This window comes from Mya arenaria, chromosome 16 (assembly GCF_026914265.1).
Source record: "Mya arenaria isolate MELC-2E11 chromosome 16, ASM2691426v1".
In the NCBI taxonomy this organism is placed as follows: domain Eukaryota; kingdom Metazoa; phylum Mollusca; class Bivalvia; order Myida; family Myidae; genus Mya; species Mya arenaria.
Window position 1 is genome coordinate 49952345 of NC_069137.1, and position 17591 is coordinate 49969935.

The window sequence follows — 17591 nt, forward strand, 5'->3', positions numbered from 1 at the left end:
ATCGCTGAACAAATTTATAATAAATATACAACTGTTGGAATTAATGCCGAGTATCCTTTAGTGTGTATATTTACAATATAATTGATATTAAATATCACTTTAACAGGACGTCAAAAAAGACTGATTCTCAATTGAAACAATGTAACGACCACCAATGGGATGCTGTTGCAAAGTGCGAAAGTCCCACGGAACAGAAATCTCCCCCATTGCTGATTGTTGGGCCTTTTGGAACCGGAAAGACATACACAATCGCCCAATGTACCAAACATGTTCTTCGCACTCCTGAAAATAGAGTACTCATCTGTACACACTCAAACAGGTAACATTTTATCCAAATATTAATATTATATCAATTCAATTAATAATATGAAGCGAATTTTTAAATATGCTAATATAATTATTAATTTTATAGTGTTTTTTTATTAAAAACAAGAGTATGTGACGAATGCCCCCGAATGTGACATTGACCTTTGAACAATGCAAGTACATAAAAATGGGAAGAAAATAGCAATAAAATGTGTGGATAAATCAAGTAATGTTTATGAACAAGTAGAATATATAAAACACTTATTACCTCTCATTGATGTTTGAAAACACCAGATGATTCCTATGCATGGTCACTGTAATATGTCAGTGTTGTTGTTGGTTTAATGCACACTAAACCAGAGAGATACATATGGTCAAGATCCCAATACATGGGTCGGTGCGTGAGAATACTGGCGAAATCCTTTCTGTGTGAGCGTGTGGAATATTCGAGAATTGGAAGGGCAATCGCAGTTTGATTTACATGTCAAATACATACTGCAAGAGATTTTAAATTTCCTCTGAACATAGAAAGATACCACTCATATTTTACAACCTACACTCTTACGTCCTCATATGCAGCATTCCATGGTAAACAAACATTAAGTGTGGCCAAAGGTATTGACACGGGTTTTACACGCGACACGTCGTCTTGGTATGTCAAACATATTTATTAAGTTATAAGTTATTTCAAAATATGTCCATACATGATAAGTGACAGCCCGGACACGACCACCTATACCTAATGTACTTATATGCAACAATCCTTTGTGATAAAACTTCAAGTGTGACCTTGACTTTAGGGGTTGGGACACGGGTCTTGCACGCGACTAGTCGTCTTGGTTTGTGGAACACATGCAAACAGTTATTCTAAAATGTGTCCATACAAGAGAAAGCTACAGCCCGGACACGATCACCTATACTCTATGTCCTTATTCCATAGTAATCAAACACCGTCAAAAATAATATATAATAGCATGGAGGAGTCAAGATCTTACCTGAAAAAATACCGAATAATACTTCACATAATTATCCATCGCAATAAAATCATATATTGTATCTGCATGACTAAATTCTTTAACTATTTAAGGGCCTACAACGTTTAATGTAAAACATTGTATTCAAACGTTTTTTCAGCGAAGCAGATATCTACATTCGAGATTATTTTCAACACATTTATCATGAGGGCAATGTTGAGGCAAAACCTTTGCGAATATATTACCAGGAAAGACGAATAGAAACTGTATCGGCTGATGTTCAAAAATTCTGTTTACTACAAACGGATGAAATGTCCGCAAGGATCCGTTTTCAGTAAGGCTTTGCATCGTGTTGAATGCATAAAGCGTACGTTATTTTTTTATAGATAACTCATACGAGATATAGTCAGTTTTCATTTAAATACAGATACCTTTTGTCAGCACAGCGAACAAATATTTAGATCTTCGAAAAGCCCGTGTAAAGTTATGGTATAAATGTACAATGCTTTGTCATGTTTAGGGCTCCAAATAAGAAGGACATCGAAGATTATAGAGTGGTAGTTACCACAATGGGATCGTCAAAATTATTGACTCGATTGCATCTCAAAAGAGGTATGTAATGTTTTATGTAAAATACTAATAATAAGGATAATGCAGTTATGCATTTTCAAAACGTTATTTTAATGATCGTCCTTTTCGGTTGTAGACTCTCTGGAACATACGATATTAAAACTCAGTGTAAGTGGAGTGGAAGTGTTGTATTTTCGATTACTCTCAATGAACTGCTCCAATATCAAGCAAACTGTTATTATTATACTTTGAATTATTTCGTGCTGGCGAGGAATATAAATTTTCTTTCTGTCATTTTGTGAAACATTAGTCATTGATAAATGTTAAAAGAATGTTTGTAATCAAAGGTTACTTCACTCACATATTTCTTGACGAGGCGGCGCAAGTCCTAGAAAGCGAAACTCTAATACCGCTTTCCTTGTGTGGCCCAAACACGAGGGTTGTTTTGGCGGGTGACCATATGCAGGTATGGACGATAGATTGTTGCTAGTCTTAAACTCTGCTCATGTATATCCGTACCTAATACAAGAACCACATAAAAAAAAAAATCCTGGCATTATTGTGTTGCGCCAATGGATACAACCCCTGATCTACAGACATTGTTCTTTGTTGCAATTATTTTGGTCCAATAAAGTAGTTATCATTCAGCGAGTGTAACTGTGTGAGGGTTGAAAGATGTAAGTAAGATCGAATCCCATAAGCAGCACGCTCTCTAGCCTCTAGCCTCGAAAATGCGTCATAACTATATCAGGTTAAAAATACATATCAATAACAACACTTACATAAATTACTATTTATATCAAGTAAATATCTTTGCAGATGAGTCCCGAGTTGTATTCCAAGTTTGCCAAACAAGAACAATTCAGCACTTCCTTACTGGAACGGCTGTACAACAAGTACAAAAAAGGTTCACCGTACACGATAATGTTATGCAAGAACTACCGCACCAATCAGCACATCATTGAATTCATGTCACGGACGCTCTACGACAATAAAGTTGTTGCAGAAAAAAACCCACCCCAGCATCCCCTTTTCTACCCTTTAACGTTTTACACGGCCATGGGTAGAGAAGTTTGTGCTGGTATAAAACAAGGATACTATAACCAAGCGGAGGTATGCTTTCTTTTCTGTGTTCGCATCTTTTTGCTTTAACCTTACCGGTTTATCAAGCTCTTGAGTATCAATGAAATAAGGTTGTCGCCATAATTATATGGCCTTTTATTACAAGTTGCTGAAAAGGAGTCACCCCAAAACGCATTAATTAAAGAAATGCTATCTTGGTATCTGTGTATATTCTTATTTGCAATGATGAGCACCACTTTTGTATGCAAATGTAGGCGTTTTTGTTATGGTATTATTAACCTTTATGCTTTATGATTTTCGTCCATTTCTTTTTCACAGATTTCCGAGGTTACAGACCATGTTCACTATTTGCGAAAAACCTGGCCAGATGAATGGGGACTGTTCGATGAAAAGAGTATCTGTGTCGTTGCACCATATTTCATGCAAGTATGTATGCAGTGACAGTATGATGCTTTAAGTAATTCAAGTACACATAATCGCGCATGTTATCAGTATGTTAAAAGAAGTACATACTTGTATTAGTAATGTAATGGAAACTACAGGTACAAGCAAATATCAAAATTATGATAACTTCATCTTTAACATCATTTCTTTGCCAGATTGCACTTTTAAGACACCAATTGAGATCTGTTGGTCTAGCTGGCGTTACGGTTGAGCGTGTTGGAAACGTTCAAGGTATCACTTTGTTTTTACACTTTATGCGTTTGTTTTGTTTTAACGATGCAGTGTCGCCATTATATAACGTGTTTTGTAAAGTGTACAGCAATTTTACATTTCGATCGTTTTTATTCAGGCAAGCAGTACCGTGTAATGATTATCAGTACTGTTCGAACGAAACTTCCGAAAGATATAGAAGACGAAGAGGATGTAGACATAGGATTTTTGTCGAACATCAAGCTCATTAACACAGCGATAACAAGGGCACAGTCCCTTGTTATAGCAGTTGGGGATCCCGTCGCACTCTGTACTTTTGGCGATTGCAGGTAAGAATTCATTTTCAGCAAGCAGAGCAGGTCCATATTTCGTAACATATATCAAAATGGGTCAAAGTCGGTGTCAGTTTGTGGCTTGCGTGATGCTTTCGAACCCTTTGCTCTTGGTGTATAAACGTGTCCACCGTGGGGTATCTGTGAATTTAATTTAAGTGGTTCACACTATTCATTGAGGTAGAACAATATGTTCAGCTAATGGTTTAACAGGCCCGAGTTAACTGTATCCTCTTTTCTGTAACCCCTGATCGATGCCGATATTCTGTGCGTCTCAGAATCTCCTTGGTGCTTTTCTTTAACCGGTTGTCTTCCGTCAATGTTCAGGGCGACTCTGAACCCCGATGACAGGAATACTTGCTACTTGTGCGAAAACCCAACGAAACGTTATGCTTTGTAGTCCAGCTAATCAGCTAACAAATACACACGAAATATGCCACATGCATTCTACACTACACTTATATCAGTAATTAATTAAATATAAAACAAATACTATCGACACAACAACGAGTAAATATTTTAAAGCAACCTTTCGGTACAGTTCACAAATAAAAGTTAAAAATAATATTGAATGAATCAACAATGAAAATAAAATGATAAAAGCTCCATTTAATGTAAACATTACGTCAACTTAAAATATATATATACATGTAGAATGTTTCCTGGAAATCGGTTTACCATTGATAAACAACATCGTTTATCTCATTACTAACCTTTTCTACAGAAAATTCTGGGGCAATTTCATAAGAGAATGTAATGAGCACAACTCGTTCCATGGAATGACTTTTGACACTATAGAGCGGCTGTGTCAACAGAGTCAACTTTCACTGAACCCGGACGCGGAGGAGTTTTATCCTTTGAATGACCCTTTTGAATCGACGAAATCCGGTGCCTTTGGAACTGCACATAGAACAAGGGTAAGCATCATCATCATATGTTATCTAGTTCATTAATTTGCGGGTAATTTCTATTTTTTGTTATGCTTCCCGTTTCAAAGTGATTACCACAAGAATTTGCCGATTTAGCACAATGAAAGCATGTTCTTATAGTTTTTTCTTTGGTTGTTTGTCCTTGTATCGTTTGGCTTTCAAAACTTTGCCGTATTACATATTCTTGCTATAGGGTGACTGTTTTATATTATTATTTTTTTTGATGAAGACAAGAAATAACAGCAGTGAAGAGAATTGGAAAGCGTACCGCCCAAATCCATCCACACCTTCCAAGGCGAAATCAGAACAACACTGCAATTGCTCCGTTAAAACACCGACGACAACGAAAAGCACATTTCATTCAGCTTATGAAGTTAATGCGAGGCCTTTGTCTGTCGTCAACCCAGACATGAAGGTAAATGATTTCTTTTTGATAGGTCATGAGTGATTAAATGCATCAAATAAACCAAACAGTTTTTTTCAGTTTAAACTAAAATCCACCTTAATATTTTTTTTACAAACATTGCACTTTGTTCTTTATAAAATGTTATCACTCCTGCCTTGATGATGATGATAAATATTGTGTATGACGTCATGACGTGCAGTAAGTTTAAATCAACATCGCCAAATAGTTGTCAAAAAAAGTACAACTAAACTGCAAGTTTTTTCTAAATGGAGCGTTGTTGCACGTAACCAGGGTGGTGAAAACATAAATTTACTTAGTCAGTCATTGAAATTAGACTTTAGGATGAACAAGCCCGAATTCTTATACTTTTGCTTGGCATCCATTTTTAACACATGCCCAGTTATATAAAATTCAGAATTTGAGCAAGCCCGAAAGGCCATATTACCAGCACAGGGCTTGCGGGCTTTTGTTAATTTCGACCACTGATTACTTGCTCCGTAAAACCATCAAAACACTTACATAATAGTGTCTTTTATTGAACCATTAATTTATGTAATCTTTGTTTTAGGATGGCAATACAAATAGCAATTTCAACGGAGGAACAGGACAATTGCAAAATGTCCATGCAGTTATGACGCCGCGTCAAGAACAAGACGGTGTAAAAGACAAGATGCAGACTTTAGGACATGCACCATTTTCGAATGGAGGTTATCAGGTGTCACAGCAAACGGCACCAAACGTAGTGAAGCCACAGGTTGAAAGCAGTATGTCCTATCCACATTTCCCGATGCCAACTCCAGCATTTAATATGAAGCCACCGAGTGCCTTAATGAATCCAGCCCTGATTCAGAAACCCAGCACATATCCATACAATCCTCCTCAACCAAATATCTCGTTTCCACCAAATGTATTGCAATCTGCTTCACAACCGATTTTCTGGAATCAAAATGCTCCTCCACAACAAGGCAACTTTTATGGAAACAACATGACGAACTTGTTTGCCGGTGCTAATTATGGTTTTATGGGAGCGAACGGTCCAAATGCGCAACAACATTTCAACCCAGGGTATGTGGGACCGAATATGTATGGTGGTAACACTCCAACGCAATTTCTGGTAAGTTAAAAGTATTAAAAGTCACAGAGGGCCATTGGTATTGTAATTTAATATACAATTAACGTAAACTAAAATAGCTGTAACGAATTGTCATACAATTCAAAACTACTATACAATTTTGAAGGATTAACCAAAATATCACATCCAGAGCTTACATGTTTTCCCAACATTTATTACAAAATATTTTGTAAAATTTATGTAATTATCGTTGTTGCCTTATTACACTTTGTGTCATCTTTTGAATGTATGTTTGTATTCCATTCGTGTTCGTGTGTCTAAAAAAACAAGATAATTCTAAATTTGTTTGACTCATGGGACTTACCATGTTAGTTTATCGAAATGATGACATCATCGACCATATAAGGTAGTGTATAAAATTCTGCTAATTACTATTTTTATTTCTGTGATACTTGTATTTCTTTAAAGGAATACACATCTAAGAAACACATTTGTTGACATTGCAGAGTCCGCAATTATTCTTTTTTTTGCCACCAATGACGCAAACAGCTCCACCCCAAAACTTTGCTGGTTCCTTCAACGCAAACCAGTCTTCAACCCAAGGGGTGATTAAGATATTTCGTCTTTATACTTTGTATATTAAAATAGAACTTGCTTTAAAATCTCGACACTTTAACTGAGTAATCCAATAAATAAATGAAATAATGTTGTCAAATACTTATCTTACTCAAGAAAATGTAATGTATTATCCAATAACAGGTGAAGTTATCTTCTCAAACCAACATGAGGCCAGGCGAAATGGAAGGTAACACGAAAGTACTTGATAATGAACATCGGAATTCTGCTATACCTCCTTTTCCCGATTTTCGAAATACACAGGAGGAACAGGAAGAGTGTTTAGCGCAGAAGTCTTCGACAAGTATTAACAATGACCGTCTGTGCCTAGAAACTACCCTCAAACCACCGACAAGAAAGTCAGGTAGTGTTGCTCAGAATGTAAAGCCTGACAATGAATTACCAGACGAAGAAACCTTACCATACCATCTGCCTGTGAGTCAAATCAGTGAGACACTTGTGGTAAGCACTATTTATAGATTTAAAGTTGTATATGGACTATGTAGAACGAACGGCTTTACGCCTACGCTCGTGTATCGCTTTTCATTCCAAAAAGGGGCATAACGCTCAAATTATGACACGATAATGACGCATATGATATGAAAATACATAGACTCTTCTTTGAAAAATAAATAAGATATTAGAATATAAATGCGATTAAAGCACAGAGTATGCCTCTTTAAATAAATCATTATCAACGACAAAATATGGCTAAATGCATTTTGTAAAAAATATTTCAACATAATTGTAGAGCGTTAACGAGAGTTCCATTTCAATTAAAGCAGCCTTAAGCAGCATTAATCATTCTAGTCGGACACAAAATATTGAAAAGAGTTCAGTCGAAATCTGACTCGATCGGTAACAATGATGCACAAAAGGTTCTGTCAATAGCTGTTTGTACTTGTAGAAAAAAAGTCTTTAAAGCTGTGATATAAAAGTAAAAGCTTTAATTCGACTTCGTTGCAACATTTCATGTTTCTTTTGTAGGCATGATGTAAATAGAGAATACTAGGTTAGTGCCGTGGATGGAGGAAGTTTATCTGGCAAGGCGGAGGAATTTATCGGGTGAGCCGAAGGCGAACCCGATAAAATCCGCAGCCGAGCCAGATAAACTTTCTCCTTTACGGCACTAACCTAGTATTCTATTTATCCTGTTACTTTGTTAATTAAACACTATAAAAACCTTAAAATTATTAAGTATCTTTAAAAGTAAGGTGGGGCAACTGTTTTTTCGCTGTTGACGTCATCACACCCGGTATCCATGTTTAAATCGCCCCCAAAATAATTCTCAAAACTGTTCAACTTTTTTCAATACGTTGATATTCAAAGTCATTGCATTTTAATACGTAAATATAAATTCAAAACATAAAAAGCTTTTAAACGTGCATAAGCATGGATCAGTCTCCAAACATTATCTGATGATGTAACAATTATTCCGCAAGTCACAGAGTACAGTACACAGGTCAAGATTCAAGATCACGAGTGTTTACAAACAATCGACACATATTAAATGGATTTAATTCATGTTAATAGTGTTGGATGTTCAGAACTGCACCGGCAAAGAGATTATACATTTCTGTTGTAAGTGAGATTTTGTCATTCACCACAGAAATGGAATAAACTATCTCACAGTTTCCAGCATTAGCTGGTGGGGTAAGATTTTCATATCACATGTAGATTTTCAGGTCGATTGTTTTGCCAGTGTCATTATTTTGCATAATGATGGGACTTTATGGGCGAGTGATTGTTGAGGTCGGCTGTTGGTGGTCCATTGATAAGATACTGAACAGTATTTGTGCTGTTCCTCTGACATTGCAGGATATAGAAAAGAAGTTCGTTTTCGCGGTCACATGACCACCTGACTGTAGATAAACATCACGTGGTCTACCATCCTAATAAACTAAAATTTTCACGGCACCTTGTTATTGGATCGATATGTATGCAAGTGACAGGATAAAATGTAAAGTTATTCGGTTTAATAAAATATTGATATAGAAACACTCGAAACACGTAAACATACAGTCGAACCTCGTTGGCTAGAACTCCCATTGACCGGCGAAAATACCTCGGAATGTTTACCTTCAGTATAAAGAAATAGGCCCTTTACCTCCACTTCGAGCCAACGAGGAATTCGAGTCAAGTATTATCACCTTTCATGAGATCTGACAGTTATATAATAATAATTCTTTGAGTGAAGATGTTGTTTATTTTCACAACTTACACATTTTAATACATAGCCAAATGAAAATATATATCCACATATAAACATTACATAGCCAAATAAATATTATAGAATGAGCACATATCTAAAGGTTGCATAACTCTCCCTTTCATAACAGACGTCTGAGCATATACGTTCCAAAGTAACTCTGAAAACAGGACCTAAGCCAAAGGAACCAGGTCATGAGAGTAATAGCTTTGTTCCTGAACCTGTTAAAAGAGAAAACCTCGACGAACTGGATCAAATTAACGGACAGACTTTAAACATGGAACATTTTAGCAAAGGGAATACTAGGAAAACAAAAAGAGAGGTACCAACTACTGTTACACTCGCTAATAAAGATAATAAAACACCAGTGGACGTGAACTTCTCAAATACCTATTCGGATATAGGAAGGCATAGGGAGGAGATTGGGGTAAGCTTTATTTATGCATTAATAATATATGTGGCTTATTAACACTATAGTAATCATACATACGTTTTACATTTCGCAAATATCAATGAAGCAGGAACGTTGTTTTAATATACATGTATTATGGTTTCAAATAGGAGATTAAGCATATTTCTAATCCAAGAAAGAAGAAAGCCAGTAAAAAAGAAATAGAAATAGCAAATGCCGTTAACGCAGCAGAAAATGATACAGAGTTCTCATTTAAAAACACCAAATCGTCTGGTAAACGAGATGCACAGAAAGGTAAAGAGTATATTTCTGGAGAGGCATCGAACGGTACCAAAAGCTTAAGCCCGTTGCGCAAACTTCCGTCCACAACCATGTCCAGTGGAGTTGATCAGAGTACGAATGAAACAGAAATACGTGGAATTAAATCAAGTAAGAAGGAACATATACAAACGGCTACACACAAACGTGTGGTAAGTGATATAAATGCGTTATTTTTTCACGTTTTGACTTGATTTATGAAATAGTGGAAATGCAATCGAAATGAATGAAAAAATGAAGATGTTTCATAACTTGCTGTAATTTACGTTACCTCAAAAATGCAATATTTTATGCGAAAAAAACAAGCATCAAAATAATATGCATCGTCTAGTGAATAAAATATAAATTAGACATTTAACTACAGATGGTACGGATGAATAAGCCACAATGCGAAGTATGAAATCACTGTACTTCACATGTATATAACGTCATATCATAAGTAAAGAATATTGCCTGTTTATACATATTAAACAGATACTGCCTACAGTGAGCATTTGTCATCATTTTGTAATCCGATCTATACAATGATTTGAACGTTACTTTGTGAAAAACTGCTACAAACAGTTTGAAGTAAAAATTAAAAGGATTATTGAATTCACACATTTCTCATCACAACTCTATTTTTTATTTTTTGGAAATTTTTTTTAGCGGCTCTAAAATTTCACGATATTTGACAAAAAGTACCAATCTGCATATAAAATACGTTACTTCAATTTCATTAGCATGACTTGACATTTTTACTAGATTACACATCACTCATATATGTTCTATGTTAAGGGACTAGAAACATCAATTACATTCTAAAACGGATATAATATTGCATCTGTTATATGTAGCTTACGTAACAACTTTTAACAATAATATCATCAAGAAAGCAACATTACTATATATTTATAATTGTTCAAATTTTGTTGAAATCACGGACTAGAAATGTGCTGTACACCCTCGAAAACAATTTTCTTTTTACGTCTAGTTCTCTTACATGACATTAAAGCAATTTGACATTTATTAGTATTTGTGTCATATTCGTGTTGAATTGCATTACTCATTCATCGTACCAATTATGCATAATTTACATGAAAAATATTACTTCACGTGTACGAGATTAGACATTATAGTAGAATTTTGAAAGTCAAAATACCTCATTTCATTCTCGAAACACGTTCAAACCGATATGCTCGCAATATAGCAACATCCTGCTCTAGTCTGTATCAGATTTGCCTAAATACTCGATGTCAATCATATCGTATTTTCCCGAGTCATTGTATTTTACAACTTCACTAGTACACAACGTTTTAATAATCTCTGATAAAACAATGTTACGACTTGCCACTCGTTGTCGATACCACTTGGTCCAACCACTACATTCTATATCGCGGTGTCGTAGTGGGTAATTTTCATGGGAGTGAAGCCATAGTGAATCAAGTGAATCATGCATTTCAAACGGATGCCCTACAGGGCGGCAGTAAACTCGTGTTGATACTGTTATGCGAGTCTAGAGAGGAACCTTGATCTTGGTTCTTTATGCAGAATGTGACATATCTCAATTTGTTCACCTGTGTATATTTTGTGATACCATATAACAGACAAACGTTCAAAAGAAGGTGACCAAGTACAGACAGTAAAGCTATATGGAATTAGTATTAGTTCTTTCCTAGGATATAAAGATGCGCCATTGTTGTATCTTACCTTGTTAAGCTATGAATTGCTTGTACTGAAAAAATATCTTCACCTTTGTTTATAGAAATCTCAAAAACATTGAAAAGTCGCCGGAAATCTAACAATTACCTTGTTAATGCGTGCCTCTTGTTAGGATGTAAACAATGCCTACTTGGGAAATATTTCAACATTGACACCTTCAACACGTGTACGACAGTAACACATTTCTCTTAGAACAACAAAGGTCTACAAGTTTTCTGCAGAGTCAAATTTTCTCTGGTCGAAAAGTAGACAAAGCAAAAATGTTTTGTCATTGTTGCCCATAAAAGATTTCCAATACGTATTTAGAACATGGCGTACCTCTTTCTTAAGGCAAACATGGCAATACTTTATTTGTTTAAGAACTCTTTGTAACATTTTACTTTTGTAAACACGTTGTTTTTTATGTTACACTTTAAAAGTAACGTACTTAACACAGCCTCGGAGCGTAAACATATCTCATTTTGTGGCTTTTTGCTTAAGCTTTGGGAAAATCATTACCAAATTGCCCCTGGGGGAGCAGGGCGATTTCACAGGTTAAGGCGTATATTGTAAAAACATTTGAATAACTTATTTTGGAAACTGGCGTATTTAACGTGTGGTTGTGGTACTATTGTTTTAGGAATAATTAATCCATGATCAAGGATTCTCATTTCAGGTCACCAAAATGCAAATTGGGAATCAAAGATCAGTTAATACTGGTCAAGAAAACGTCTCGAACGGAAAAGGGACGAAGTCTGTTAAAAAGTTTATGCCTTTTGAACAGTTTTTGCACGAGGTCAGTCCCATTTAAAAGTGTGTCTTATACTAACATTTTCTTATTATAACTCTGATTGCTGTGCTTGAATCTACAAAGGACTTTTTTTAAATGTTCACCATTGGTCAGTAAAACAGCTATTGTAAAATGATATTACTATCAGGTGGAATATAACATTCTATATCCGACGAATTCTAAAGATTTTTGAATTCATTTCGAACAAACCTTTTTAGAGAGCAGAGAAGTCAGTAGTATGTTTAGCAGAAAATACAAGGACAGCTTCTCGTTCAAGATCAAAGCGAAAACAGTCTTTAAACAAAGGTCCAGATCAGGAATATGCGTACAAGGTAAATAATTCCTTCATATATTCAACCATAGCTTTAACCTCACCCGCGTCACTGCCGAAAAATAAATCAGCCATGTTTATTAAGTTTTCTTGATAATGTCAGACAAGATTGTAGGCAAATTAAGAAATTAAATCCTGGCTCGGAGCTATGTCGATGATCAGTTCTGGTTATTACACAGAGCTGTAAAAATGTTCATTAATTACATGTATAGGTTTAAAGCTGATAATACCTTAAACTGTTCACTATCATCTGTTACGGCATACACATACTTAATGTTTAATAGTAAACGTGTTCATAAAGTTAAAAAAACAACTTTATTTAATACAATAACTCGTGTCATTAAAATGTTACAAGTTAAGAAATAGTTACAGTAAGTGTTCCTACAATATATTTTTACATGAAACAAATATGTTAATTAGAGGTCAGGAACCAACAATGCCTTCTGTCGGGATCCTGAAGTTCGTCCAGTCAGATCATATTCGGAAACTTTAAAGTCGTGGAGGAATACATCTAGTGAACTGGAATCAGCGGTTGGTATATCGTAATAGTTTATATTTAGTTCATGTAGCTACATGTGCCGGTAGAAGTTGCAGTTAAGATTATTTGCCATTGGCAAAATATCTCGTTAAACTTATGCTGATTCCGAATATAACGCCACCTTGAGCTATCGTACATATATATCTAATTTGTACAATGAACAAACCTGTTTAAAGTAGTGTAGTAAATGAAGTCCACGCGTAAAATTACCCGTAACTTCTCCATTATGTTAATTCCGCTAAAATCGCTCCACATACTACGACGTGAAAACCGTAGTGTCTGAACTTATGTGGTGTGCCTGTCGATTCAAAATTGTCTTTCTCCAGTACCATACTTAATACTAAGACAGTTCTCAAAATCGGCATAATTGAATAAGAATGAATATTATTGTGTGTGTTGTTACAAAAAGTATCGATATGATTTGAATAACAAATAATTAATACGCACAGCAGGGAATGGATGAGGAGGTTTCACTTCGTCCGAAATACCAACAGTTTTTGATGAAAGGAACGATTCTGCCCACACAACGAGGTCCAAAATTAACAGAGGTTAGAATGATTTTGTCTGTAAAAACATTCTTTTTATAATATGCTAGTTTAAAGATCTTAATTAGCTTAAATACATTTTATAAGTGCGTGCCTCTTTGCCATTTGAAGCGTAGATAACAGGCAACGCTTATAAATGCATAAACCATTAGTCAGTAAAACAGCTAGTGTGTGGACTGTTTGAGCGTGTTCTGTTTTTTCTTCACCGTGGCTTTTCGGCACTGGCCTTGTGCTTTGTCTCTGTGGATTTCATTGTATTATGGAACTACTCATATATAAAATAATATCATTATGAGGTGGAGTATAACATTCTGGATATTGTATGTCCGACAGATTCTAAAGATTTTTGAATTTATTTTGAACAAACCTTTTTAGAGAGCAGAGAAATCAGTAGTATGTTCATCAGAAAATACAAGCACAGCTTCTCGTCCAAGATCAAAGCAAAAACAGACTTTAAAGAAAGGTCCAGATCATGAACCTGTGTACAAGGTAAATGGGCAACGTTTGCAATAATTCCGTCTTATTCAAACATAACCGTTACCTCATTTGAGTCACTGCCGAAGAAAAACATTCAGCCTTATTTATTTACCTTTCTTGATAATGTCAGACAAGATTGTCGGCAGATGAAGTAGTAAAATCCTGACTCGGACCTTTGTTGATGATTAGTTCTGGTTATTACACAGAACTGTAAAACATGTTCATTAATCGCATGCATAGGTTTAAATCTGTTGATACTACAATCTGACTAGGCATACAATACTTTGTAATGCTATTTGTAGTTAAATGGTAGAGTTTGATATCAAATGTATACATACATCTTTCCAGGAAGAATGGCGAAAAATTTCCTATCAAAAGCGGCAACCACTTACCTTGGGAAATTTTACCCCATCATCAATTCACGATGAGACCATACAAAACACGTCGAATGGTAAATCAAGTGAAAAACAGAAAAGAAGGAAGAGTAAGGGCTGGACAGCGACAAGCCATCCTCCAATGACAAAATCACGCACCAATAGAAGATACTTAGATTCTGACAAAACCTGTTCATCTTTGACAACACGCGCTAAAACACCAGATCAGGAGACGTGTACTGACACTATAACACCAAAGGAGGAGTTAACCATAAAAGCAACAAATGATAATACCCAACCGATTACACAAATACATGATGAAACGGAATATGGTGAAGATATGAAAATAAAGAAGAACATATCAAACTATGAACGAAAATCAGCCGAGACGGTTGTTACCCCCAACACCGAAATCAAAAGAGAAAGACCTAAACTTAAGGGATCCATACGAGATTTATCCGAACAACCGGATGTTGCAGAGGAAGAGCGTGTAATCATTCGAAGGAAATTTCCACCTTCGTACGCAGATATTGTACGCGAAAAACACCAGTAATCATAGCGTTTATCTTATTTAGCATTTGCTGTTTGTATTAAACTCCACAAACTTCATCTTGAAAACGTCATATCATTTTGTTTTTGATGTGTTATAAAATCGACAGCTTTGACTTCGGTGATATTTTTTGTATTTATGTGTGGGTGATATGTTATGTATTTATGTGTTGAAACAGTTTGAGTAGTGCTATGAATGTACAGACGCTTTGGTGTAATGTTGAATATTAATACCAATCTGTACATTAATACATGGTTATACTGGCGGAAAAGAGTACCTGTGCATACAAAGACATCCAAAATAACTTAAGAAGTTCCGTGATTGGACATTGTTTTCCATAATAAGTAAAAATAGCAACGTAACTCAGAGTCAGATACGGAAGGGTACTAATCATAACAGGCCACATTTAAATCTAGCAACGAAACTCTGATACAATTGGGTTCCCTTCTTAGATGTTGGTAAAGCTTTTGTGTATTCTTTAAGGACCTGTGTAGATTGTCCATGCACATGCACACCTAGTTAATTCGTCTAATGTATGTTTTATGAGTTAAGTTCGTTTGTACGATTTTCATACGAGTTTTTGCCTTATACTGTTTTGATATCAACATGGTACTGTCTCCGATGAGCATTGTAGGTTGACAATTAATATGACATTGATAGATGTTCAAATAAGTTGTGAGGTTAGTCCTCCAAATGAGCTCTTATTGCCGTTGACACTTCAATTGAAGTAAAACAATCGTTTTGTGATGGTGTTTTTAAATTTAGCGTGTCTCTTGTTGATCATCTGCTTTTCCTTTAAAGATGTGACAATTTATTGTGTTCCTGCTTGTAGTTAATATTGTATTGGTTTTTGTGTGTTTTTTTTCACTCTCCTTAACATTCACTACCATGATATGACTGGCCAAATGTAGTAATATATTTATGTTTTATATATTTGTACGATGAGATGCTTGTTTCATAAGTAAAAACTAAACTTACATTATGTTATGTTAATTAATACATGCTCACTTTAAGCACCATGCTTAAAGTCTCAGTGCCACTAAGATTAAAAATAATAGTGAGAATACAACTGTGATAGAGTCCCATATCATGTCATATAATGTCTGATAATTTCCCAAAGACCACACGACATTTATCAAAAAGAAATGTATGGGAAATAACAACGAAATTCCAAACTGGTCCAATGACTTATTAAAGACTCATGAGGCAGATTAGTGGGCATTGCAACAGTGGTGTTAAGTGACAAATCGCTGATAGGTACTCGCTCATATTTTTGTAAAATGCTTATTTTGTGTATGACGGATTAAAGAGTGGCGAATCACAAGGGGTATCAAAAATAATATACTCAAAGCTGGAACCCTTCAGCAAATGTTGATATCTGCTCAAGTATCGTTTTTGAAGACAAATTTTTTCATATAAGCGCTAATCGGTTTGTTGTTTTGTAATTGGTTGATTGACATTAGCACGTGATGTTGTCAATGGTTGGTCAAGATGTCAAGATATCTACAAGCTTTATATCCTCGGTTTTATTACCGGGAAAACTATGTAAACCTAAAACCTCAGAGCTAAATATGCAATTAATTGGTATTCAGAAAGTGATATGCAAATTTTGTAATGTCTTTGTGCGCGCTAAATTTAGATAATAATTTTGGATTTGTTGTATATTGTTATTGCGATAAACGCGTCTTTTTATCATTCAATGGGTTACAAAAGGTCAAAAAGGATAAGAGATGTCATTTGGATATACATACAAAAAATGGTTTACTAAAACATAATGGGACTTTAACTTCTATTGGAATCCGCTCATAACATAATGCACATTACCTTTTTCTACGTCATGACTTAAAAATATTCTTATTTAATATTTCAAGGTACGTAAATGATAATGTATCAACTACATTTGTTCGCGTTATCTTACAAACATTAATTGAAAGCAGACGCAGCAGTTTGTGTATTGAAACGAAAAAGGTAGAAGAATACTGGCGTTGTTTTGGTGTTTTGTAAATTAATGATATGGTTCAGTAATAACTAAAATCTTGAGTCTGTGATTCCGATGCAGGAAATCAAATTTCAGAGTTTCAAAGACATTGATTTCACTTGTTTGACAACGGATGCCATATGTAGAAAAATTAAAGTAATGCCATTTAAACAAAGGAAACAATTTTAATTATTATAAAACAACTTTAGTATTAATACGCCGCGAGAGTGATATAAACCGATGCAATAGTTTTGCATATATAACTAGTCAAATAACTATGCAATTAAGGTAACCGGATCCTAAAAAAATGTTTTCATACGTGCTGTCCAAAAACGCAAACAAACATGTATTTGACACTTTATTCAAACGATATCCTGTTGGTCTCAACCAAGTCAGCTCTACGATGAAACGAATGGTGAAGAAGGCTGGGATTAATACAAATAAACAC

At 35.2% G+C, this 17591-nt stretch overlaps 1 protein-coding gene across 1 annotated transcript in view; it reads left to right on the forward strand.

Annotated features, from left to right (window-relative positions):
• The window catches only part of LOC128221764 (uncharacterized), a 39935-nt gene extending 23791 nt beyond the window's left edge, over positions 1 to 16144 (forward strand). The window contains exons 33-53 of the mRNA XM_052930365.1: positions 107 to 319; positions 1441 to 1614; positions 1801 to 1892; positions 2198 to 2316; positions 2670 to 2963; positions 3252 to 3359; positions 3533 to 3608; positions 3727 to 3916; positions 4644 to 4836; positions 5078 to 5263; positions 5823 to 6368; positions 6833 to 6931; positions 7086 to 7403; positions 9281 to 9577; positions 9712 to 10032; positions 12237 to 12356; positions 12569 to 12682; positions 13102 to 13212; positions 13669 to 13767; positions 14140 to 14253; positions 14590 to 16144. Coding sequence (XP_052786325.1) covers positions 107 to 319; positions 1441 to 1614; positions 1801 to 1892; positions 2198 to 2316; positions 2670 to 2963; positions 3252 to 3359; positions 3533 to 3608; positions 3727 to 3916; positions 4644 to 4836; positions 5078 to 5263; positions 5823 to 6368; positions 6833 to 6931; positions 7086 to 7403; positions 9281 to 9577; positions 9712 to 10032; positions 12237 to 12356; positions 12569 to 12682; positions 13102 to 13212; positions 13669 to 13767; positions 14140 to 14253; positions 14590 to 15168 — 4363 coding nt within the window. The 3' untranslated portion in view covers positions 15169 to 16144. The remainder of the gene's footprint in view (positions 1 to 106; positions 320 to 1440; positions 1615 to 1800; positions 1893 to 2197; positions 2317 to 2669; positions 2964 to 3251; positions 3360 to 3532; positions 3609 to 3726; positions 3917 to 4643; positions 4837 to 5077; positions 5264 to 5822; positions 6369 to 6832; positions 6932 to 7085; positions 7404 to 9280; positions 9578 to 9711; positions 10033 to 12236; positions 12357 to 12568; positions 12683 to 13101; positions 13213 to 13668; positions 13768 to 14139; positions 14254 to 14589) is intronic.
• Positions 16145 to 17591: the final 1447 nt, after the last annotated feature.